At 42.1% G+C, this 27,469-nt stretch overlaps 1 protein-coding gene across 1 annotated transcript in view; it reads left to right on the top strand.

The window, feature by feature from the left end:
* Positions 1–27,469, top strand: part of sea (scheggia) — a 115,716-nt gene that overhangs the window by 36,934 nt on the left and 51,313 nt on the right. The window contains exon 2 of the mRNA XM_067158701.2: positions 26,567–26,777. Within this exon, the coding sequence (XP_067014802.2) occupies positions 26,567–26,777 (211 nt within the window). The remainder of the gene's footprint in view (positions 1–26,566; positions 26,778–27,469) is intronic.

Here is a 27,469-nt window from a genome sequence, read left to right as displayed (position 1 = left end):
GCCGGGAATCGAACCCGGGCCTCCGGAGGGGGATGGCAGCTAATCACACTAACCACTACACCACAAAGGCAGACATTTCACAGATATACCTATTTAAATAACGGATTATCACTTTTTTGTGACATCAAACATTCGGAATCCTTCATCTTCAGCCAACAGAATAAAATAAGAAGCAGAGTTCCCAACTGCTTCTTCATAAAATCTCTCTGCCACAACACAGATAAGCCTACAGCAAGGGATACAAATACCTCCAAATGGTATAAATCTGTGTTTGATCCAGTTCTTTGAAATAACAGAAATTAGTGTATCTGATTTTTTATATGGTTTCTTAAGTAGAAGATGATGCTTGTTGTTTAAAGGGGTCTAACATCTAGGTCATCGCCCTCCAAGTAGAGGCGTAGATTTACTCTGACCAAGCAAGTGGCTGTGTGGTTTGAGACACATATTAGCTTGCTTTCGGGAGATAGTGAGTGTGAACCTCACTGTCGGTAGCCCTGAAGATGGTTTTCTGTGGTTTCCTATTTTCACGCCAGGCGAATGCTGGGGCTATACCTTAATTAAGGCCATGGTTTCTTCCTTCTCACTCCTAGCCTCCCCCTGTGGTGGGTGGGGCAGTAGAATAACACCTACGGTATCCCCTGCCTATCGTAAGATGCAACTGAAAGGGGTCGCAGGGGCTCTTAACTTGGGAGCGTGGGTTGGCGACCATGGGGGCCGTACGCTGAGTCCTGGCATTGCTTCCACTTAGACTGCTTGTGCCAGACTCCTCACTTTTATCTACCGTATCCTATCTGATCTCCTTTGTTCAAATCTTGTTATTTTCCGACCCCGACCGTATTAAAGCATTCGAGGACTAGGGAGTCGTTCATTTTCACGCCCTTCATAGCCCTTATCTTTCTTTGGCAGATACCTTCATTTTTTCGAAATGTCGGACCCCTTCCATTCCCCCGCCCCTCCATTAGTGTTAATGGATGATTGCCAAGTTCTGCTTGCTCTTAAAACAATAATCATCACCGCCACTCATAGCTCATTCCTGTCCCATCGTCGCCATAAGACCTATCTGTATCGGGGCGACGTAAAAAAAAAAAAAATCTCTGACTGCCATGTCAGCTACGTCATATTTAAGAATGCCAAGAGAGGGATTTTAAGCTACTCCTCAATTATGTTCCCCAAAGCTGTGTATAATCTATTCCTGTCAGATTAGAACAGCCGTAAATTATTGATAGAGTCGGGAATCAAACCTGGGCCAGTCATCAAGGAAAGTACTACCTAAGTTAATCCCTATTGGCTATATTATAGATCACCCTTTTGTGTCACCTCTACAAGATCTTTGAAAGAATGCTTCTTAATCGTCTTGCACCATCTGTGGAGCCTTTGTTAATCCCAGAGCAAGCTGGTTTTAGGCCAGGCATGAACTGTACTGCACACTTAGTAAACCTAACACAGTATATAGAAGATGGTTTTCAATCCCGAAAAATCACAGGGGTAGCGTTTGTAGACCTTTCTTGTGCCTATGACACCGTACAACATCAAATCATGTTACAAAAACTGTACAGCCTTACAAAGGATTTCAAGTTTACCAGAATTGTTGCTGCCCTTTTACAGAACCGACGATTCTTTGTTGAATTTCAGGGTCAGCGAAGTCGATGGAGAACACACGGTCTTCCTCAAGGAAGTGTGCTGGCTCTCTTACTTTTCAGTATATATACCAACGACCAGCCACATCCACCTCATACTAAAAGCTTCCTGTACGCTGATGATCTGGCCTTAGCTACTCAGAGTGAATGCTTTGAAAGAGTAGAAAACAATCTCACTTCAGCATTGGATATTTTGTCTCACTACTTTGAGATCAATAATCTCAAACCAAATCCATCAAAAACTCAAGTATGTGCTTTCCATCCGAAGAACAAACAAGCATCAAGGAAGCTGCAAGTGAATTGGAAGGACAAAGTCCTAGAACATAATTACACACCGAAATCCATGGGTGTTACTTTGGATCGTTCTCTAACTTACAGTTCAAACATCAAGGCAAAGGTCTCCTCTCGGAACTCCCCGCTCCACCCTCATACGGTAAGGACAACAGACTTAGCACTTTGTTACTCAGCAGGGGAGTATGCTAGTCCCGTTTGGTATAAATCTACACATGCCAGAAAGGTCGATGTCGCCCTGAATGAAACATGCAGACATATTACAGGATGTCTGAAACCAACACCAACAGACAAACTGTACTCCCTTGCAGGAATAGCCCCTCCTGAGATCAGACGCGAAGTAGCTGCAAATGTGGAAAGGTTAAGAGCTTCTACCAGCTCAGCCCACCCTCTACATGGAGACAAACTACCACCCACTCAATTGAAGTCCAGGAACAGTTTTATGCACTCCTCATCCCCCGCTAGTGCAGATGCAAGGAAGACCAGACTTCTATTCTGGAGTCAGAAGACCCCTTTTCACCCAGAACGCTTGAAATTGGAGGAAAAGCTACCCCCTGGTCATGAATATACCTGGACTACATGGAAGGCACTGAACAGACTAAGAGCAGGTGTTGGAAGATCAAAGGACAATATGAAGAAATGGGGCCCCCTGAAGGGGGATCAGACCCTATGTGAATGCGGCGTGGTGCAAACAACAAGGCACCTTATTAATTGCCCTCTATGCCCTGTTAAATGCACAGAACTTGATCTGGTACAGACCAGTATCATTGCTATTAACGTGGCCAAATTCTGGGCCGATATTTTGTAAATAACTGTTTAATTTTATGTAATATTATAATTTCATATATTTTATCTAATTTGCAATCTGTAATCTATATTGTGCTTCTGACACGAATAAATACATTATTATTATTATTATTATTATTATTATTATTATTATTATTATTATTATTATTATTATTATTACCGAGCGAGTTGGCCGTGCGGTTAGTGGCGCGCAGTTATGAGCTTGCATTCGGGATATATTTGGTTCGAACCGCACTGACGGCAGCCCTGAAGATGGTTTTCCGCGGTTTCTCATTTTCATACCAGGCAAATTAATTACTAAGGCCACGACCGCTACCTTCGCACTCCTAGCCCTTTCCTATCCCATCGTCGCCATAAGGCCTATCTTTGTCGATGCGACGTAAAACAACCTGTAAAAACAAAAACATGTTATTAAAGAAGAATCTTCTGGAGGAAACCAGGACTATAGAAGTATTCAAATGCAATAACAGCCATCAGCCATTGTTGGAACTTCAATTTTCACAGCTGTTGTTTTAATGGAAATCAGTTTAAGCTTTGAGGATATATTGTGTCATAGCTCTGTGACGTTATCAGAAGAAGAGATATCCCCACACCATTATTATCCTTAATCTGTCCCAAAGAGTGAGAACAGAATGTAGAGGACAATATGAGGAAGTAGTTCGGTGTGACACAAGATTCCTTGATTATTTATGTCAAAGTGGCCGTGCAGCTGAAGTTACATAATTAGAGACAAGTGGCATAGCCTACTCAAGTTCTTACTCAGGTTTCCTATCAACACAAAATGTGGTAAAATTGGCACAGTTTTGGCAGTTGAAAAAAGTATACTACATTTGGAGTTGCTTTACCCGTATCTTTCCTCACCCCTTAGTAACTATTTCTATTTGTTTTGTATTTTATTTTTAATTACACTTTATTCAGCGTCTTATTAGATGTTTCTGACAATATTCAATTTGGTCTTGCTAGGCTTTCAATGAACGAAATCAGGGCATTTTTCCGAGCGAAATTCGAATTTCAAAACCTTGATAATAATGAAAATAATTATTGTATGGCCTGAGTTGCCTGTGCTAGGCTTTCTCTGAACGAAATCGGGGCATTTTTCTGAACGAAATTCTCATTTCAAAACAAACCAAACCCCATGGCACTACAGCCCTTGAAGGGCCTTGGTTTACCAAGCAACCGCTGCTCAGCCCGAAGGCCTGCAGACTACGAGGTGTCGTGTGGTCAGCACGACGAATCCTCTCGGCCGTTATTTTTGGCTTTCTAGACAAGGGTCGTTAGCTCACAGTCACTCACGTAGGCTGAGTGGACCTCGAACCAGCCCTCAGGTCCAGGTAAAAATCCGCGTGCAGGCATTTTGACGTGATTCCCTCTAGGATGCCTGCCCGTCAATGTAGATGTTTCGTTCCAGCTCTGCCAGATAGCCTATGAAACCAGATCTCTCTTGAGTTTTGATTAATTTTGTCGAGTAAAGAGCAAATGTGTCACCAGTGATCTTTCCCATGCCGACATCGAACGGCATGGAATACCGAATGGACATTTTTTTCCGCTCTTTCGAAATCTGAGTTCCTCTGCCGGGTTTGAACCTGCGATCATGGGATCCGGAAACCGACTCACTACCACACCACCACTGCTGATCCACAGACGGAGCCAAACCCTAGATAATGCCCATATATAAAGTAAGACTTTGGCGTCCTCAAATTATCGATTTATAACGTCTAGTCTCTCTCTCTGAACATGTTAAGTGATGGACAGTTATGAAAAGTAGAGAGTAAATTGTCCGGCTCCGTGCGTAAATGATTAGCGTAGCGGTCTTCGGTTTAAAGGACCTCGGGTTCGATTCCCGGCCATTCTGGTTAATTCCTCTGGCTTAATATACACCTCTCCATTTTCACACAACAGAACACATTATCAGCCACCACAGAAACACGTGAATACATCCTTCGGATTGGCCTCAGGAAGGGTATCTGGGCCACATCAACTTGTAGTGAAAATGAAAATTCACAGCCTGTTTCCAGTCATTCCACCGGATCAGGAATGGACTACAGTGACTATATTTTATAGGAGGATACTTATATCTATATGTAGTCAACATATAGTCACTGTAGCATGGATTAAATCTAGCGGCGAGGATAGGAACTGTGCCGGCTGCCGAAGTCTGTCGCACTCCTCTGGGGCAATGAGTAATGACTGACAGATGAAATGGAGTGATATTGGAGTGTGTTGCTGGAGTGATGACAGGGAAAAGTGGAGTACCCGGGGTAAGACCTGTCCCGCCTCCACTTTCTCCAGCACATCTCACATGGAGTGACTGGAATTTGAACCACGGGACCCAGCGGTGAGAGGCCGGCGCGCTGTCGCCAGGGCCACTGAGGCTTTCTGTCAGCGTGTAGTGCCTACCCCCAAAAAACTGGAGAAAAGACGAGGAAGAGGAAGACGACGAAGAGACTGACTTGTGTACAATTTTCTCTGTTTTGGAGTAATCGGGACTTCTGCCAATCCTGACTGGCTTTAATCGGTAGCCGGGTTTTCACCAGAAAAATCTGAGGAATCCCGCTTAAATCGAGATACCTGGCAACCCGGCCCGCACACAGGATCTTTTTCAGGCGGGGGAATCAGAAAACTAATTTTATCGAGTGTGACTCTTGATATTATACAAATTGTAGTTGGTCTTTGCCTTCGATCATATGTCTTGGCAGTAGTGTAAACAGGATTGACCGAGGGGGTGGGGGGAGGGGGTTACAAAATTATGATAGTACACAATGAAGGTGTTTGTGCGTGTGGTGTGCGCATGCACGAGTTTCATAAGGACACTAATACAAGTAAATTATGTTGATATTCAGATTGCAGACCGGTACATTATAAAATCTTACATTAATAAACAGAACAAGAAAGTATGATCGAAGTAAATAATACTATCGCGAATGATGTGTTCAGATTACAGTGTAAAATCCAACTTTCGAGGCTTTTTAGAAAATAGGTCCAAGAGATATGTTGGTTTTACATTGTTTTCTCTATGAATATTCAAAAGAGCCAACTCTTTGAGTCGACTTTTACATATTTATTGCCATTTTCTGTTTATTTTCTTTTGAAAAGTTCAATGGGGGAGGGGGTTCTAACCCCAGTAATTCCCCTTGGCTATGACCCTGTTACGAGGTGTCGTGTGGTCTGTACGACGAATCCTCTCGACCGTTACCGGTACTCTTGGCTTTCTAGTCCGGGGCCGCCATCTCACCGTCAGATGGCTCCTCAATTGATTGTAATCGTAATCACGTAGGCTGAATGGACCTCGAACCAGCCCTCAGATCCAGGTAAAAATCTCTGACCTTGCCGGGAATCGAACTCGGGGCTGCCGGGTAAGAGTCGGGCACAATTTTAATATGCAAAGACAAAATTGTTTTGTCGTATGGATTTGAAACTTATAAATAGCTCAAATTTCTGCAAGAATATCAGACAGATAAAATTAAGTCGAGCTGCCTGGGGAATCGTGCTAAAATGTTTATCTTGGCGTCAAGGTTCACATTAATATGTCGGTTAGTAACTTGATATATCAGCCCATTCAGTCTCTTCTTTCATTATCGAGGACAAGTAAGTTTTCAGTCGATGCAGACAGGTAAAACTTCGCTCACAACTGCAACTTCATACAGGGAGGACAGCAAATATTTGAAGCAGTTTTTTTTTAATATATTTTTTTTTTATGTTTGGGAAGAAACTGAGCATTTCTGTAATGCTTCGACAGCGTTCTTAGGTCAACATTTTCCAGTTTTTCTTCTGTCTCGAATTCATATTTCACAACACTTCCTGAATTTGAGAGATTACTGTATGTGCGAACAGTTAGTTCACTGTAAATCTAGGTACGGTAAAATTTGGCGGTTTTTACTTGTGTATTTGCGTATATTCCGCCATCTATTGTGCTGGCATATATATGAAATGACCAGAAGTTAGCATGCTCAACAGCTACCTCGCAAATTGCTTAGTATTTTCTAGATGCAAGAGTTATAGTTGATTCTCTTTATTCTCTTCATTTTTAGTAGTTACCAACAAGAAACTACAATTCCCGCAAAAGCCTTAGCAACAACCATAATAATAATAATAATAATAATAATAATAATAATAATAATAATAATAATAATCGTATGGCCTCAGCTACCATGTGCAGACATTTCGATTTGACGCCATCTGTCTGCTCGTCAATTTCGACGTTCCGTTTTACTCTAGGTCCGTTAGATGGCAGACAGAGTAAACCGGATCTCTCTTGGGCGTCTATGGCTGAGATTTAATTAATTTTGTCGGGTAAATACCAAATGTATCACCAGAGATCTTTTACATGCCGACATCGTACGACATGATGGCTAGTAACTAGTATTACCCCGTGGTGGTTGGTGAAACAAATGCTACCAGGTGGTGGTGGTGGTGGTGGTGGTGATTATTGTTTAAGAGGAAGTACAACTGCGCAACCATCCTCCAAATGCTACCTTTTATTATTCTCTTACGTGCTTGTAAGCCCTACCTAGTATCTACCTGAAAAACGATTGTTACGCTTACTTCCATGGTTGTGAATTGGTCGCCGGAACACGCTCATTGAACGTCAAGGATCGAGGGCAAAGCAAGCAGGCCTACAGAACAGCAAATAGGCCGAAAATGAAAACGGTAATTACAGTATTTGCATAGTACCGACAAGAAAGATGATGATGATGATGATGATGATGATGATGATGATGATGCTTGTTGTTTTAAGGGGCCTAACATCGAAGGTCTTCGGCCCCGACAAGAAAGAGACCAATGTTAAATACGGATTAGTGGTAAAAATGACGTGTAATGAAATGGCTTTTAGTGCCGGGAGTTCCCGAGGATGTGTTCGGCTCGCCAGGTGCAGGTCTTTTGATTTGACACCCGTAGGCGCGTCGTGATGAGGATGAAATTATGATGTAGACAACACATACACCCAGCCCCCGTGGCAGCGGAATTAACCAATGATGATTAACATTATTGACCCTGCCGGGAATTGAACCCGGGACCCCTGTGACCAAAGGCCAGCGCTCTAACCATTTAGCCATGGAGCCGGACGTATGTCGTGGTGTCTAATGGGTATAATGGCCATAGAGCGAAAAATGGCGAAAATAGTTGTTTATTCTGAGGAGAAGAAATGGACGAGGCACAATATTGAGACTTCGTAGGAAGAACGACTCGTCTTCTTCTTCTTTATCTGTTTACCCTCCAGGGTCGGTTTTTTCTCTGACTCAGCGATGGATCCCACCTCTACCGCCTCAAGGGCAGCGGAAGAATGACTCACTTAGGTTTAAAAATTCGGGTAATGAATATAAAGCAAAAATAGGAAGAGAAAAGTAAAATTATTAAATAAAGAATACCTATATTGCACAGCTGTTTTCTGTATTTTTAAAAGTATATTGCAAAATAAAATAAGGGTAGTATGCAAGTTTGTCCTAGAATTTGTATAAGATTTACTATAGGACAGAAAAGAAAAAAAAAGTTATAATTTGTGTAATGGATGTCAATGTTAAGTTTAAAGAAATATTTAATATAGTAATACAGTAGACCAGGCCGGCCCCGCGATGTAGCGGTAGTATGCCTGCTTCTTAAGGCGCGTACACACTTGCGAGCATCGTAGTGTGAGCGGCTCGCGAGCCGCTCGCAAGTGTGTACGGGGTAACGAGCGTAAAGCGAGCATGTTTTGAGCCGCTCGCTGCGAGCCGACTGGAGTCGGTTTTCTAGGCGAGCACAAAGGGATGCTCGCGCTCAGTGTGGACGGCCAAGGAACGTGCTCGCAAGTGTGTACGGCTACAGTGAGCATCCCGCGAGCATGGCGCCCTGGTCGGATGAAGATGCGCTTACTTTAATAGACACTTATCGGACACATTCTGTTTTGTGGGACCCGAAAAGTGGCGATCACTTTAAAAAGAATGTGAAAGAGGATGCATGGCGGGATATTGGCACAACAATTGGACGACCCGCGGATGAATGTAAAAAGAAAATTATTTCTTTGTTTGCATCAATCCGGAGGGAAAGGAGCAAAGAGAAAAGCAGTTGCACTACTGGAAAAGGTAAGTTCTCGTGTTTAAATAAAATGAAGCTTGAACTTTCTTTTTGTACATGATGTATTCATTTATTATCTGTTTAAAATAACAACTGTAGTAAACAAGTAATGATATAATAATCAATAAATATCAAAAGTGAACACAGGTTGCAATTCAATAGGTAGTACCTATACAATACCGTATTCAATCAATTCAGGTACTGAAGGCTAGTGTACGAATCTCCTGTGGCAAGGAAGCGTAAAGTTACTGCTAACCTGAAATGTTAAGTACACATGTAATTCGGAAAGCGAACAAATCCCTTAATGAAAAAGTCAAAAAAGATAACTATAAATAGGTACTATTACAAAAACGTGAACGTGGTTCAAAATTATATGAGCTAAAAATTAATTTAAAAATTTGTTAGAAAGTTTGTAACTTTTTTGATGATTACTGATAAATAAAATCATGAATAAAAATATATAAATAAAATTACTCAAAAACTTAATAAAATTAATAAGCATAATTAACCGAAATGTCCGTAGTATGGGCGAAAGAGTTCACCAGAATGGATCCCTCGAATTTAGACAAGAGCATGATAAACTTTATATCCCAGGACGTGTACATAATGCTGCGTACTGGTACATCTGCTGCAGGCCTTACCTAACCTCCTGAAAACGACTAAATAGGTAGGAACTGCACCTAGGTTCATCAATAACTCCACTGATTCTAAAATAGCTAACTATATTCTTAACAAAATCCGTGCATGAGCACCTCATCAACACACAACATTATACATATAATACACACATAAAATATTGCTGGAAGACTCCATATTTACAACAACAACAATAATGAAAACCGTGTGAAAACGAAAGCGAGAACTAAGCTACCATTTGTAGATAGTCCGATGAACAATGTACATGTATCAAGATAAATACCCTTCACTGTCTCTATATCAATTCGACTTACCGATTCTCATAATCGGCAGTTATCACATCACACAGATACTGTACCTTGTACTACTGTGTTCATATATTTTAACACTTGTTGTAAAGATATATACACACGTCTGTCGATCCTCAACATAAATTATGGAAAGTCTGAGATAGCTTTCACCAACATATAATGCTAGGCCGCCACAAGTGCTACAATACTTAATGCGCAAGCACTCTCTACAATCAGCCACTTTCCACGAACATAACAAGACTACGCTCCACGAACGTTTGAAGTCCAGTCCATTGCAGCCATGCCACTCCAGTATCGTGTATCAGCACCACTTCCTTCCCGCACAGTGTCAGTTGTGGGTCTCTTCCGTAGTGATAGGTTGTAGTTGTCTTCCTTCTCGTTCCTTTACAATGTACTGCTTGTAGTTGTAGTAGTTACATTACAATGTCACCGGTTGCCGCCGTATGATCAACCTTTATAGACATCAACATCCCCCTCCTCTCAGATGATACGTCTGGACTGGTGCTTGCCCGTCAATCATGAGTGATCTCTACTGGTCAGTACCATGCCCTGAACTCATACTAGGTTCCAAGACAATAACAAACACTCGGGTTTATTAAATGACTCACCGAACTTCCCTAGTACAACAACATCAACAAACACATCTCATCAGACACTGGGATATTTACATGACTCATGGAATATCCCGACACAAGTACATCACAACAAACACTGGGGTAGCCACATGACTCAACCAAATTACCAGAGTTATTAAAGCAATGTTTTCCCACTCGTGCAAAACAAATTACTCATACCTACATATGTGGATGTCTTCCAGCTTACCAATATAAATGGCAAAATATACAAATGAAATACTGATGATAATAATAAATCGAATACTGACAATAATATCTCTAACTTGTACATATAATTCGGGGGTGTGATATATGTACTATCACAAGTTAAGGAAAATAAGTACGAACCTGTCTTGAGCAGAAATCGGAGAGCGAAGGTACGTTTCCTGTCTTGAAATTTTGTGACCTATTCTGTTCAGTAAATTATCAAAATCAGTAGGTGACATCCTGGTGAAATTTTTGTATTGACCACTAACGCTCTGGAACTTCATGTCCAACATTAATTCGGACCCAGTCCGCTTTTTGTACAGCTCAGTACGCCAATAGCGACGAGGTTTCTTTTGCTTATTTAAATAGGCTATAATCATAGCTGCGCCACTTGCTACCATCACAGCAAGCAGAGTTTCATGCTCAGAAGAAATCTTTGCATGGAATTCACAGACTGATCCTGCTTCCAAATGGCGAGCAATCGGCGAGCAAATGGCTCAAGCAGTGCTCGCGAGCCGCTCGGACATTTAATTTTTTTCACGAGCGGCTCATGAGCGGTTCGCGAGCCGCTCGGCTCGCAAGATGCTCGCAAGTGTGTACGCACCTTTAGCCGGCGGCCCCGTGTTCGATTCTCGGCCAGGTCAGATATTTTTAACGTTGATCTGAGGATTGGTTCGAGGTCCACTACGTGATTACCATGTAAGAGCTATCTGGCGGCCGAGAGGATTCGTCGTGTCGACCACATGGCATCTCGTAATCTGCAAGTCTTCGAGCTGAGCAGCGGTCGCTAGGTAGGTCGTTGCGCCGTATGGTTTGGGTTTGGTTTTTAGTAACAAGGAAACTTGAATGCATGTATATATATAAAAAGAGAATGGATCCCCATTTTTCAGATGATCTGATTCTACTGTATTCTATTATTGCTTAAGAATTACGGAAACGTATTTTGTGACGACTATATACTCAGTAACAGTGGCATAGGAAAACACAACATCTCTAGTGCAAATATAGGAAATCCCTGAAATAAGTACGATAATCCGAAAAAAGTCAAATTGCCCTCATATCTACTGTTTCTCTTTCCCTAAAGTTATTACAATAAAGGTAAGTAGTATACTATTTCTAACCACATCGATCATTCATAATTTGCTATACAGTATTACATACGTACATACATACATACATTATCATTATAGACTGTTATGCCTTTCAGCGTTCAGTCTGCAATCCTCTGTGAATTTACTAAACGTCGCCACAATCCTCGATTTGCAACTAGTGTTGTGGCCTCATTTAGTCCTATACCTTTTATCTTTGAATCGTTAGAAACCGAGTCTAACCATCGTCGTCTTGGTCTACCTCTACTTCTCTTGCCCTCCATAACAGAGCTCATTATTCTCCTAGGTAACCTATCCTCCTCCATTCGCCTCACATGACCCCACCACCGCAGCCGGTTTATGCGTACAGCTTCATCCATCGAGTTCATTCCTAAATTAGCCTTTATCCCCTCATTGTGAGTACCCTCCTGTCATTGTTCCCATCCGTTTGTACCAGCAATCATTCTTACTACTTTCATGTCTGTTACTTATAACTTATGAATAAAATATCCTGAGTCCACCAAGCATTCGCTCCCTTAAAGCAAAGTTGGTCTGAAAACAGACCGATGTAAAGATAGTTTCGTCTGGGAGCTGACTTCTTCTTACAGAATACTGTTGATCGCAACTGCGAGCTCACTGCATTAACTTTACTACATCTTGATTCAATCTCACTTACTATATTACCATCCTGGGAGAACACACAACCTAAATACTTGAAATTATCGACCTGTTCTAACTTTGTATCACCAATCTGACATTCAATTCTGTTGAATTTCTTACCTACTGACATCAATTTAGTCTTCGAGAGGATAATTTTCATACCATACTCATTGCACCTATTTTCAAGTTCCAAGATATTAGACTGCGGGTTTTCGGCACAATCTGCCATTAAGACCGAGTCGTCAGCATAGGCAAGACTGCTTACTACATTTCCACCTAACTGAATCCCTCCCTGCCATTTTATACCCTTCAGTAGATGATCCATGTAAACCACGAACAACAAAGGTGAAAGATCACAGCCTTGTCTAACCCCTGTAAGTACCCTGAACTCATTCTACCAATAATTCTAACTGAAGCCCAATTGTCAACATACATGCCTTTGATTGCTTTTAATAATCTAAATTTAATTCCATAGTCCCCCAGTATGGCGAACATCTTTTCCCTCAGTACCCTGTCATATACTTTCTCTAGATCTACGAAACATAAACACAATTGCCTATTCCTCTCGTAGCATTTATCAATTACCTGGCGCATACTGAAAATCTGATCCTCACAGTCTCTCTGTGGTCTGAAACCACACTGGTTTTCATCCAACTTCCTCTCAACGACAGATCGCACCCTCCCTTCCAAGATGCCAGTGAATACTTTGCCTGGTATACTAATCAATGACATACCTCGATAGATGTTGCAATCCTTCCTGTTCCCTTGCTTATAGATAGGTGCAGTTACTGCTTTTGTCCAATCTGAAGGTAGCTTACCAACACTCCACGCTAATTTGACTACTCTATGAAGCCATTTCATCCCTGCCTTCCCACTATACTTCACCATTTCAGGTCTAATTTCATCTATTCCTGCTGCTTTATGACAATGGAGTTTATTTACCATCCTTTCCACTTCCTCAAGCGTAATTTCACCAACATCATTTTCCTCCTCCCCATGAGCTTTTCTGTTCACAACATCACCAGGATGATTTCCTTTTACATTGAGAAGATGTTCAAAATATTCCCTCCACCTCTCCAGTGATTCCCTGGGGTCTGTTATGAGTTCACCTGAATTACTCAAAACACTGTTCATTTCCCTTTTCCCTCCCTTCCTGAGATTCTTTATTACTGTCCAGAAAGGTTTTCCTGCTGCTTGACCTAGCCTTTCCAGGTTGTTACCAAAATCTTCCCACGACTTCTTTTTGGATTCAACAACTGTTTGTTTCACTCTGTTTCTTTCATTTACGTACAAATCCCTGTCTGCCTCAGTCCTTGTTTGGAGCCATTTCTGATAAGCCTTCTTCTTACGTTTACAAGCTGCTCTCACTTTTTCATTCCATCAAGATGATCGCCTTTTCCCATCTTTACACACAGTTGTTCCTGAGCATTCCCTTGCTGTTTCTACTCAGCATCCCTGTATGCCACCCATTCACTTTCTATATCCTGAACCTGGTTACGGTCTACTGTTCGAAACTTCTTACTAATCATATCCATGTACTTCTAATTTCCTCGTCCTGGAGATTTTCTACCCTTATTCGTTTGCAGACAGATTTCACTTTCTCTACCCTAGGCATAGAGATACTTAGTTCATTACAGATCAGATAGTGGTCTGTATCATCGAAAAATCCCCGGAAAACTCGTACATTCCTAACAGATTTCCTGAATTCGAAGTCGGTTATGATATAGTCTATTATGGATCTGGTACCCCTAGCCTCCCATGTGTAGTGGTGAATAGCCTTATGCTTGAAGAATGTATTCGGAACTGCTAAACTGCTAGCACAGAAGTCCAGCAAACGCTTCCCATTCCCATTAGCTTCCATATCTCCCCCACATTTACCAATCACCCTTTCGTATCCTTCAGTTCTATTCCCAACTCTCGCATTGAAATCGCCCATTAGCACTATTCTATCCTTGCTGTTGACCCTGACCACGATGTCACTCAATGCTTCATAAAACTTGTCAACTTCATCCTCATCTGCACCCTCACATGGTGAATACACGGAGACAATTCTAGTCCTAGTTCCTCCAACTGACAAATCTACCGACATCATTCGCTCATTTACGTGCCTAACAGAAACTATGTTGCGTGCAATGGTATTCCTGATAAAGAGCCCTACCCCAGACTCTGCCCTTCCCTTTCTAACACCCGTCAAGTACACTTTATAAACTCGTATCTCTTCCTCGTTATCTCCCCTTACCCGAATATCACTTACTCCTAGCACATCCAGATGCATCCTCTTTGCTGACTCAGCCAGTTATACTTTCTTTCTTCCATAAGCCCCATTAATATTGATAGTTTCCCATCGAATTCCATTTTGTTAGCCAGGTTGTTTCCAAGGAGCCCCTCGCCTGTCAAATGGTAGTGGGACTCCATTACTCCCATAGGTCCGAGGCCTGCTTAAAATGTTCTGAGCTCGGTAAATTCATGAAGCGGTTGCTACTGTACTTGCACATAGTCCAAGTGAGAATCTCCCCTCTAACAGGTTATGGACCACCGGTGAATTAGCAACTGGTATCCCGACTCTCAGGACCACTTACTAGGCCACTACGGTAACCCTCACCATGATACAGTATTACTTCTTTTTAAATTCATAAAGTTCTTAACATTTCTCTGAGCAAAAGTTACTGTTTCTCTGAGCAAGTTAAGAATTTTAGTGCTAGAAACATTAGCCTGTATTGAATCTAGAATAAACTCAAAATTTTCCGTAGGTAGGGTAGGGGAGGTGGTTGTTGCGGGCCTGCTGGCAACCCTGATTCAGTTTCTTGATTCAATATCGTTAAGGGAGGGGAATAGAAAACAAATCTATTGCTTAGAAGGCCCAGCGAATTCCAGTGGGATGGTGTAATACCTATCTTGTACATCTCAACATGTGGTTACCAACCGAGTTGGCCGTGCCATTAGGGTCGCGCAGCTGTGAGTTTGCATTCGGAAGATAGTGGGTTCAAAACCCACCGCCGGTAACCCTGAAGATAGTTTCCCGTGTTTTCCCATTTTCACACCAGGCAAATACTGGAGCTGGGACTGTACCTTAATTAAGGCCGCTATCTTTCAAATCCTAGTACTCTTCTATCCCTCCGTCGCCGAAAACCTTGGTTGCCTTCGTGCGAAGTTAAACAAATAGCAAAAAAATAAAAAATAAAAAATGCAGTACCTGGGATTTTTGTGTCTGTGCTTGTGCGGGAAAATATCGAGAACCTCAGAACATATTTTCATGCGGTTTTCACCATTGTATAGAGACTTTGTAAAGGAAGGCTTAGGTGTATAAAGCATCAATCTACGACCAAAGAGAGCCGAACAGTGGCGATTGTCGTGAAGAAGTCAAAACAAACAGGATGTCAAAGCGTTCTCTTGGCTTTCATCGCCTGAAACTGTCAACTTTTCCCAAAGATAGCCCTCGGTAAGAGTTTTTAATAGTTTACTGTAAAAATTCAACCTTACCGAGCGAGTTGACCTTGCGGTTAGGGGCGCGCAGCTGTGAGCTTGCATCCGGAAGATAGTGGGTTCGAACGCCATTGTCGGCAACCCTGAAGACGGTTTTGCGTGGTTTCCCATTTTCATACCAGGCTGTACCTATCTGTGTCGGTGCGACGTAAAGCCACTAGCAACGATACTTTACCATGGTCGGAACTGTCGATTCGACCTGCCTGAAAGGTAGACTAGGAAAATATGTGCTTCAGCAGCTCCTTCCTGCTCTCCTATACAATTAGTGAAATGTCACCTTCGATAATTTACCTCTGGCATCGAGAATTTTAAGGTTGAAATTTTATTTGATTACAATTTGTTTTACGTCGCACCGACAAGTCTTATGGCGACGATGGGATAGGAAAAGCCTAGGAGTGAGAAGGAAGTGGCCGTGGCCTTAATTAAGGTACAGCCCCAGCATTTGCCTGGTGTGAAAATGGGAAACCAATCTCAGGGCTGGCGACAGTGGGATTCGAACCTACTATCTTCCGGATGCAAGCTCACAGCCGAGCGCCCCTAAAGGGGCCCGTAGACGTGCAATAAATAGAATCGTGTGGAGATAGTATTGCTGGTTGTGCAATATATTGTGCAAAAGCGGTCATAGACGTACAGTATGCGTGGCAATATATAATCGGTCTATGCCGGTATTTTGTTTGGTGAACACTCTTTTCTGTATCACGAAGTCGCTCCACTTCCTTCCGGAAGTTTGTACGCAGAGAACTGATTTTTCTTAAAAAATAACTTCTTGCTTGTCGGCGTTCGGGTATTTTTCGCAATATTTTTCAGTAAGCACCTCATTCTCTTCACCCTTTTCAACGCGATTACTGTTATCTTTGCTCTTAACGTCCCAAAGAGCGGGAAGGCTTCAGTAAACTCCAAAATACACTTTTTCACCATCTGTTTGTCTGCCATCACGATACATTCTTTCCCACTTGTTGATACCAACTGGCGGGAGGACACGATTTGCGCAATATATATCTCAAAATTTTTTGATTTCGTACAATATATTGCACAACCCCTCAATATTAAATACACACTATCAATTATATTGCATAAACCCCGATATTGCGTAACAATATTGCACATCTATAGGCCCCTTAACCGCACGGCCAACTCGCCCGGTGTAAACTATCGTAAGAGCGCGGCGGACGGCATAAGGTTGATCACTACCATCGTTTATAGCTGGTTTCTCCTTGCACATACGATGATACCACATAGCTAGGGAGCTGCGTTTTTCGCGTTTGCGATAACACCGACTTTTAAAAAAATATTCCCTTAAAATGCTTGAGAAACTGTTACCTATACATAACGTTGTTAACAATTCGAGAATTGGACAGATTTATTTCGCGAAATAAAACCAAATGAGACAACACGAATACCGATATGTCAAATTTATAAATTTTATATGCATAAGTGTTTAGTCCAGTATTCATCATTAACAGAAATGTCGATTCAGCACTAGTGGAAAACAGTCTGTTCCATTCTTTAAAAATGAGAATGATTGAGTGATCACAAAAGGGTACCTATAGTGAACTTAAAGAATAAACCAATCAAATTGCGAGATGGAAAAATAAATATTGTGAAAGTTCTGATTACAGTAGTTCGCTTGACAGTCATCCTGAGTTTAGTGGCAGAACTGTGCAATCAGTGTGGTGACCATGTGCTAATGTAGACTGTGAACGTTTCTCTTCTGGCTACTGAGGAGTTTTGACCGACTTGCGTTGCAACAGGAAAGGGACAATGTTCTCCTTTGACAGTTAGAAAAAAAAGCCTTCATATTATGCCTTCTTCAGTGATAATTGAATGATAAAAATGTGTCTCTTTAAATAAAACTAACACTTTGTTCTTCAATAATTTATTTACATGAAAAAGTACCTTTAAAAATCCTAAAAACATGATTAAAAATAACGCGAAATTCTTAAAAATAACCCCGATTTCAACCAAAAAAGAAAAAAAAGAAAAAGAAAAATGCAGGTCCCTACGCATGCTTACCTTCTGTTCCTACGCAACATACACATACCGTAGTGTATCCATAATAAGACACGACCAGAACAAGTCACATATGATAAAAACCTCAAATTCGTCGTTTATGCATTTACGATAGTTTACCGCTGACGTCCACGTTAGGAACCATACTTGGAGATTAATCACATAATGCTTATCAAAATAAATTTTATATGCACCTTAACAGTAACCCGCCTCGTCGCCATGATCGTTAAGGCGTTGAAGTCTAAACGGTCTAACACCGTGGTTAGCCGGTTCGAGTCCCGTTGGCAGAAAAAAGTTTTCACCGCCATAATGTTGGCCGGAGGGTAGGGGAGGTGGTGGTGTACATGAAAAAGTATCTTTAAAATCCCAAAATATGATTAATAACATGATTAATCACCAGATTATGTGCCCAAAGCCTGGAATTAAATTCCAAACCTCTTTGCAGTGCTCATATGGAGTGTCCTCATACTTTTCAGGCAGTGGAGGTGAACTGCATGTACTATTCCAACCAAATACAAGACTTCCTGCCATTCTTAAATTTCTGGCAGTACCGGGAATCGACCCCCCCCCCCCCCCCCCTAGGAAGGCAGCTAATAACACTAACCGTTACGCTACGGAGGCGGACCTCGTATGGAGTGAGAGCATATGACGCTGTTGATGGTGATTTATCCGACGGATTGAGACGTTAAGCTTTGCGCAGACCCCTTGGTGCTATTCGACAGGAGTAGGCTATGTGTCGGCACCGGGTTTCACCCTCTCCCTTCCTACTATCATATCTCACGTCATTCGTTTGATCTCATTAACTCCTCTGATGAGGTTGACATCAGAAAGGGCATCCGGTCAACAAAAAAAAGACGCTTGGAGTTCGAATCCCACTGTCGGCAGCCCTGAAGATGGTTTTCCGTGGTTTCCCATTTTAAACCAGGCAGATGACTCGTTGGCTGAATGGTCAGCGTACTGGGCTTCGGTTCAGAGGGTTCCGGGTTCGATTTCCGGCAGGGTCGGGGATTTTTACCTTCATTTGGTTAATTCCAATGGCCCGGAGGCTGGGCGTTTGTGCTGTCCCCAACATCCCTGCAACTCACACACCACACATAACACTATCCTCCACCACAATAACACGCAGTTACCTACATAATGCAGATGCCGCCCACCCTCGTCGGAGGGTCTGTCTTACAAGGGCCGCACTCGGCCAGAAATAGCCACACGAAATTATTATACCAGGCAGATGTTGGGGCTGTATCTTAATTCAGGCCACGACCACTTCCTTCCAACTCCTAGGCCTTTCCTATCCCATCGTCGCCAAAAGACATCTGTGTCGGTGTGACGTAAAGCCATTAGAAAAAAATAAACCCACAAAACGCCGCGACAGATTCATCTCACCTCATACCCGACCCCGTAGAGAAACTGGACAAAGGTTGAACAAACCTTAATAGTCTTAAAATAAAAATGACCTTTATAGTATACTATTTTCAGGAATGATTTATAAGTTATCGTCGTTTTAATATTTTTAATGACGTGTGGCCTCCGAAAATGCCTCGGGCAGGTCTTGGACTCCTTATAGGCGACGTGCGCGTCTGTGAGTATGGTGTATCTATGACGAATATTAATACTTAAGACGACACACACACTCACAATCAGCCCCCGGAATTAACAAATATAGGGTAAAATGCTCGACCTGGCCGGGAATCGAACCCGGAGCCCCCCTGGATCAAAGGTCAGCACGCTAACCATTTAGCCATGGAGTCGGACGTCATTTTAGTGAATGTGAAGGAATGTAGAAAGGAGCGAGCTTTTTCGGTACTATTGGCAGGCGGCCGGACGGGCCATGGGGAAACGTCACATTGAGCTAAGTACAGTTGCTCAAAGAAAAAGTACATGTTGTATAGCAAGGAAGGCCATTCTAAAGAAAAGAAATTTGTTTACTTCACTGCCTGCTCGATCTGCATCCGATGGCTGCTTATACTGCCTGCTCATTCCATAATCAAACGTGTAACACGACTTACAAACAATCTGCTGCTAGATGGCAGCACCAGACGTACCCACTTACCGCGTCAATAGAGCTAGATAAGCATACAAGCAACATTTTAAATCTGAAAGTAACAGAAAAATTAAAGAATTGTACGCATAAAGTGGTGCTCTAGAGAGTGATAGCTTCAGGACTTTTCGAGAAAGAGGTTTCGACGAACAAGAAAACCTGGAAACTTTGTTTGTATGGTACTTCCCTACATTACTAAGTAGAGGTTTCACGAATCTGGCCACCACATTTTCTGACACAAGTTCCTGGTGCTTATTATTACTAAAACGCTTTAAAATCTTACACTGGCACAAAGAGGGTAGAACATGGTTTTTTTTATAGTCTGGAGCAGTTGCAGATTTCTTGCAGTACGGTAGAGCCGCCTCAACAAATTTCTGTAGCACCATAATTAGGCCAATAAATCGTTGCTGGGGATAGCGCAGTTCATCAATGGGGATGCATTAACTGAGGTGGAAACGTTATTCACCGAGCTCGATAGCTGCAGTCGCTTAAGTGCGGCCAGTATCCAGTATTCGGGAGATAGTAGGTTCGAACCCCACTGTCGGCAGCCCTGAAAATGGTTTTCCGTGGTTTCCCATTTTCACACCAGGTAAATGCTGGGGCTGTACCTTAATTAAGGCCACGGCCGCTTCCTTCCCACTCCCAGCCCAGCAGTTCCCTGTCCCATCGTCGCCATAAGACCTATCTGTGTCGGCGCGACGTAAAGCAACTAGCAAAAAAAAAAAAAAAAAAAACCGTTATTCAAACACGTGCTGCATTCTGTTTTTCCTTCGATTACACGCACTAAATAAATACACACTAATGCCTGGGAAGCAGTTTCTAAAGTGACACACACCGACTCGATAGCTGCAGTCGCTTAAGTGCGGCCACTATCCAGTAATCGGGAGATAGTGGGTTCGAGCCCCACTGTCGGCAGCCCTGAAGATGGTTTTCCTGGTTTCCCATTTTCACACCAGGTAAATGCCGGGGCTGTACCTTAATTAAGGCCACGGCCGCTTCCTTCCAATTCCTAGGCCTTTCCTATCACATCGTCGCCGTAAGGCATATCTGTGTCGGTGCGACGTAAAGCAAATAACAAAACAAAAAAAAAACAAAAAAAAGTGGCACACAATGACTTAGGGAGCTCACGAACATCTTCCAGTAAATCAAGTACATACTCAGCGGCACCACTGGTTCTGTTCCGTCAAGTCCGGGAGAGGATATTAAGGCAGATTTTTTGTGGATAACGTTAGCACCATCGGTGAACATTAAAATACCGGATTTCAGAATTCTCTTTATGGAATTCTGAGCAGCCCGGGAGTCAGTCATGTCATTGCACCCTCCTCCCATTCTTATAGAACTAAACATGGCTTCAACTGGATCTCCTGGAAAGGCCCGTGTCCTGGAATGAAATACCACGGCATTCTGGTTTCCCTTTCTTTGATTTGCAGAAAGGCATGCAGCAGTACACCATTTTCACTGGAAACAAGTACAGTACTACCCTATTTCCCGCTATTTCATTCCGACAAGTCTGGAGCCGGTTGGTGCTGCCACCTGCTGTGGGTATTTGTAAACGGAGTGTTTCATTTAGTCACCGCCGTCTCGATCCTCTTATACTGCCTGCTCTATGGCACTATTTTAACACAGGAAGGCGCGACTACCAATATTTCTCCAAGTCGCCGTAAGAGTGCAGCAGTAGACGCACAATCTTCGCTGTCAGTGTGGTTGGATTGCACCGTGTTGTTGGTGCATGAATGTGTGGAAAACCTGAGTTATTTCGTACAACGGGTAAACGTACAAGCGATATGTTGTATATAACAGTGAAATGAATTAATCATGTTATGCTTATAGATATTTCAAAAGTGATTTTAAGGTGTTGGTACTTGTTTCTTTCCGTTTGTGCAAGGTATATTTTTCGCAGAACTGAAACTTCAGATTCTTTCCCCGAAATATTCAACTGTTGTGTACAATTTTGCCAGTCTCGGCAAGGTCGTTCACAGCCAAAGAAGATACCACTCCATGAAATACCGTCTAGACGGGAATTAAGAGAAAAGCGGCTGTCGGCTTTATCTAGGCTGGGACCTAATAAAGAAAGTAATTGGATATTCTCAGGTTACTTTCGCACCTGTGCCTTTACACCTTGTTTCAGAATGTGATGGACCCTCCGCGGCTCAGGTGGCAGCGCGCCGGCCTCTCACCACTGGGTTCTGTGGTTCAAATCCCGGTCACTCCATGTGAGATTTGTGCTGGACAAAGCGGAGGCGGGACAGGTTTTTTCCGGATACTTCCGTTTTCCCTGTCATATTTCATTCCAGCAACACTCTCGAATATAATTTCATTTCATTTAATTTCATGTGTTATTCATTAATCATTGCCCGGGAGGAGTGCGACAGGCTTCGGCAGCCGGCACGATTCATATCCTCGCTGCTAGATGGGGGCTTCATTCACTCCATTCCTGACCCGGTCGAATGACTGGAAACAGGCTGCTTTTTTTTTTTTTTTTTCAGAAGGTGATTAAAGCCGTGGAGGATGGTGGATTCCTTGTGATAAGAATTGTGACGGGCAATCACACAACAAACGTCTTCATGTTTAGACATTTTGGACAACCTCAGATATCCAGACGATAATATTCTAATCAAACTAGAAACAGGAAATCAGATCCTAATTTGCGGGTGCTCGGTTCGTGTTGAAGAAGAGAGGACGGAGTGTGACATTTGTGTCGGCAACATCTCACTGCCTAGGGCTTCGACACAGCTAAATAGAACTAATTATGCGTTAGGACAGAGGAGGAGTTCGATACTCAAAACCTTGTTTTGTCGCTCTGGTGAAGCATCTGTAGGAGTTCGTGTAAGCTGCTGTGCCCTATTGTCGAAGTTCTTCAAACGTACGATCGTAATACGACGACTTGCGACGTCTTCCCTTTCAGAATACCGGGCGTGTTGGCCGTACGGTTAGGAGCGCGCAGCTGTGAGCTTGCATCCGGGAGATAGTGGGTTCGAACCCAACTGTCGGCAGCCCTGAAGATGGTTTTCCGTGGTTTCCTATTTTCACACCAAGCAAATGCTGGGGCTGTACCTTAATTAAGGCCACGGCCGCTTCCTTCCCATTCCTAGGCCTTTCCTATCCCATAGTCTCCATAAGACCTATCTGTGTCGGTGCGACGTAAAACAAATAGAAAAAAAAAACCTTTCAGAATGTGTTTTGTTACAGTGTGAGGTCAAAGAACATCAGCAAACTGTTAGTGATATTATCCTAACCAAGTTCGTAAGACCTCTATTATTTGATATTGCATTGACAAGAACACAAAAAGTACGGTACCACTCCAAACCTTCGTCCAGGAAAATCTTTAAATTGTCCATGAAGAGGCCAACTGCAACTTCATGCAGGTAATATTGCCGATATTTAATATTACTGATGTAATTTACGAGCTTTAGTGAACATATGACCAAACTGCATAGTGTTTTGTAGGCTGTCGTCATTAGAATAAGTTTAGAACATTGTGCGTCTATGTCTGCCATCTAGCGGAGAAATTTTGTCGCAGCGTAGTCGCAAAAAGGCTCGCATAGAGCAGCAGTATAGGAGGATCGAGACGGCGGTGCATTTAGTGCCGTGTTAAAATGTTGTAATGAGCAGGCAGTATAAACAGCCATCGGATGCAGATCGAGCAGGCAGTGGTTTACTTCGAACATTGATATAAGAAATAGAAAGACTTCCTAAAAACTTTCGCCTGGAGTGTGGCATTGTATGGAAGTGAAACATGGATGATAACTAGCCCAGAAAGAAAGAGAATAGAAACTTTTGAAATGAAATGTGTTTGTACAGAAGAATGCTGAAAGTGAGACAACTAGATCGAATCACAAATGAAGACATACTGAATTGAATCAGTGAGAGAACATCAATTTGTCAAAATTTAGCCAGAAGAAGAGACAGAGTTCGCATCTGTGGTGTAATGGTTAGTGTGATTAGCTGCCACCCGCGGAGGCCCGGGTTCGATTCCCGGCTCTGTCACGAAATTTGAAAAGTGGTACGATGGCTGGAGCGGGGTCCACTCAGGAGGTTAACTGAGTAGAGAAGGGTTCGATTCCCACCTCAGCCGTCCTCAAAGTGGTTTTCCATGGTTTCCCACTTCTCCAGACAAATGCTGAGATGGTATCTAACTTAAGGCCACGGCTGCTTCCTTCCCTCTTCCTTGTCTATCCTTTCCAATCTCCCCCACAAGGCCCCTGTTCAGCATAGCAGGTGAAATTGAGTGGGTGAGGTACTTGTCCTCCTCCCCAATTGTATCCCTCTGACCCACAGTCTCATGTTCCAGAACACTGCCTTTGAGGCAGTAGAGGTGGGATCCCTCTGAGTCTGAGGGAAAAACCAACCCTGGAGGGTAAACAGGTTTTAAAGGAGAGACAGAATGAGAGGGCACATCTTAAGACACCCAGGACTTGTTCAGTTGGTTTCTTAGGGAAGTGTAGGCGGAAAAAATGGCAGGGCTGGACTAAGGTATGAATTTGACAAACAGATTAGGGGAGATGTAGGATGTAGTAGTTGCGTTGAAATGAAAAGTTTAGCACATGATAGGGTGGCATGGAGGGCTGCATTAAACCAGTCTACGGAATGATGACCTAAACAAAAACATGTTCTTTGCAGGTACACTTTTCTCAGAAATAACTGAACCTATAGATATAAGGCTTGTTGTGGGTACCTACATGGAAAGCAAGTTATATTTTGATAATAAATAAAATTAAGCCTGATAAAATATGAAATGCTAAGAACATACAATACCATGCTCTCATTTTTGTTTTGACCAACCATACCTATATGAGGAAAAAACAGCTAGTGTCATCTATAAGGAAATCTTATAAGGTCTATCACCTTAAATTAAAAAATATCCTTATGTAAAGCCAGGGCAGTAGCCTGTTCTTATAAGTAGAGGGCCGATTTTGACATACTTGCATATTTTATTTGTTCCAAGATATAATACGCCCATAAGAAATAAAGGTGATTCATACCATTCGTAATTGAATGGCCAAGTTTTACAGTGCATAAAATTGCATATATATGGACATGTTCTTGACATACATGCATATAAAGGCATATATACAGAATACGCACCTATACGTTCAAATAAATGCACATTTGCAGTTTGTGTTATTATTTTGTATAAAACAAAGTATAATATTGTATATTGATATTCAAATTGGTACAATAATGCACAGAAATAATCCTATGTAAAAATTCCATTCCCCGCTGGAACTCTTTACAATGCATTGTTGTTGACAGTCGATAGTATTAACAAGAGCTTGACAGTGTGTAACTTTTTCAGTGGTGTTGTAGCATCAGATTTGGGTGTTGGATTCATAGAAAAATAATGTTTTACGAGACCTGAAGTAGCAGAGAGAAGATGCTTGACAGAGGTCAACCTACCCGCCCCAAGAAGTATTGTTACTTATATAGAAGAATTTAAACAAAATCAGCCTGAAATGCAATAATACCACCATTTTTTTTGTTCCTATGGTCTTGTCACTAGCAGGACCTAAGCAGTACAGATCAATGGTCTTATCCAGACCATAATTTTCTAGCTCCAATCTATCTTTACCATTAATCTTTCGTGTTATTCAGGATCTATGGATAATATGCTGACGTTGGCAAGCCTGTTCAGTGCATTGTGAGCTCGCCGGAGCCGCTGCTATGTTGGATCTATAACCAATACTTTCATTTCTTGGTTTTATGAAGACCAGTAACCACTAGAAATCTTGCCAAAAGAAAAAGCAGCTAAAAGTATTCTGCTTCAGCAGTTTGTATTTGGAGAACCAACCTTGTACATAGAGGAAAAACAAGTATTTTGCAGAGTATGCTATGGTGCTTGTGTGAGTGCATATATTGCTGATTTTTAATGCATATATATATTTCGTATGGCATGAGGATACATCGTTACAATTTGCTTATTAACAAATGTGTACAATTACACGAAAAACAGTTTCATCTATACACACAGAACAAGTACGTAATAAACAAACTATATTTATACATTTGAGCTCATCAATATCTGCATTGCTGCTAAAGCTGAATGTCCAGTTTTGTTAGCCAACTCACAGTTTCTTTAATGCATAGATGCAGGCATATTTTGCCATTTTAAGTGCAAATGAATCTGCCCTCTACTTATAAGTGTTTACACTGGAGATTAGCTGACAACTATATAAGTAAAATTATCTGTAGGCTACACTTAAAATTTTGCCTCATATAGTACTTAATTTTTATCTCAAATTAGATATGCAGCAGTCAAAATTAGGTTCAGTTCATATTTTTTCTGCTTATTAACGACATGGGAAAACAGCCTCACGCAGGTTTAGCAACACCGCATCGCAAAACCCATTTGAATTCACCCGCAGAGCGGTCTGATTGGTTAACTTGAGCAGCAGAAAGGTAAAACGACAATGGCGTGAAATATCAAATGATCCTTTTCAAATTATTTATCAGTATGAGCACACTTCTGACATTCATACACCCGGATCACGTTGTTTCTGACCATATGTTTCTTTTTCCTTCTGGGTAATTTGTCTGTGTACCACAGTTTGATAACCACTACCTTAAAAAACTCACTGACTGACAAAGACAATGCTAATTTTCTTTTCTTTCTGCACAATTTTAGTGTACTGTATGCGATCTGTTTATCATAGCCTTGTCTAGGTATCTTTCTATTCAACTGGCTTGGTTAGTTAACCTGTATTTTACCTTTACAAGTATTGTTTTATTCTTACAGGAGGGATAACAGGTGGCATAGAGATCTGTATAACATTTCCTACGGAATATGTCAAGACTCAACTGCAGCTGGATGAGAAGTCTGGTGCTGCGAAACAGTATCACGGTATCGTGGACTGTGTTAAAAAGACTGTACGTAATCATGGTTTCTTTGGACTGTATCGTGGCCTTAGCGTGTTGCTCTATGGTTCAATACCCAAGTCAGCTGTCAGGTGAGTATTGAAATATGTAGCTCAACTCATCATCATCATTTTCATTTCCCTGTGTCCAGCTCCTGTCAGGTCAGGATGTTGATGGTACTTCTCCACCGTTGCCTCTCCTTCCACCACTCCTCTCTTCAGTAATTGTATTCCAGTCCAGTCTTCTTTATCTTATACTGTTCTTGACAGAGTCTGTCCATCTTGCTCTGGGCCGCCTCTTGCCCTCTTTCCCTCCATCTTAGCCTCCAACACTTGTTTTGGTATCCTTTCCTCCTATATCCTCGTAACATGTCCAAACCATCTCGGTATATTTTCCTCCATCCTATCACTCAATCCTTCTACCTGTATTTATTTTCTGACCTCAACATTTTATTTTTACTCTGTCTCTCCTTGTTTTCCTTACCAAACTCCTGGGGAACTTCTCTGACTAGCCTGTCAGCAGCCCTGAAGATGGTTTTCCGAGGTTTCCCATTTTCACACCAGGCAAATGCTGGGGCTGTACCTTAATTAAGGCCACGGCCGCTTCCTTCCAATTCCTAGACCTTTCCCATCCCATCGTCACAATGAGACCTATCTGAATTTTACTGCCATCTCTTGCTGTCAATATCCAAGTCTCTGATGCATGCATTAATATAGGGGAATAGTACATCTTGTACCAGGGGAGTTCATTATGTAATACAACGCGTTTTTTTTCTTAAAGCAGG

This window comes from Anabrus simplex, chromosome X (assembly GCF_040414725.1).
Source record: "Anabrus simplex isolate iqAnaSimp1 chromosome X, ASM4041472v1, whole genome shotgun sequence".
Taxonomy (NCBI): Eukaryota; Metazoa; Arthropoda; class Insecta; order Orthoptera; family Tettigoniidae; genus Anabrus; species Anabrus simplex.
Note: the sequence above shows the minus strand (reverse complement) of the source record. Positions and strands in the feature narration are given on the sequence as shown.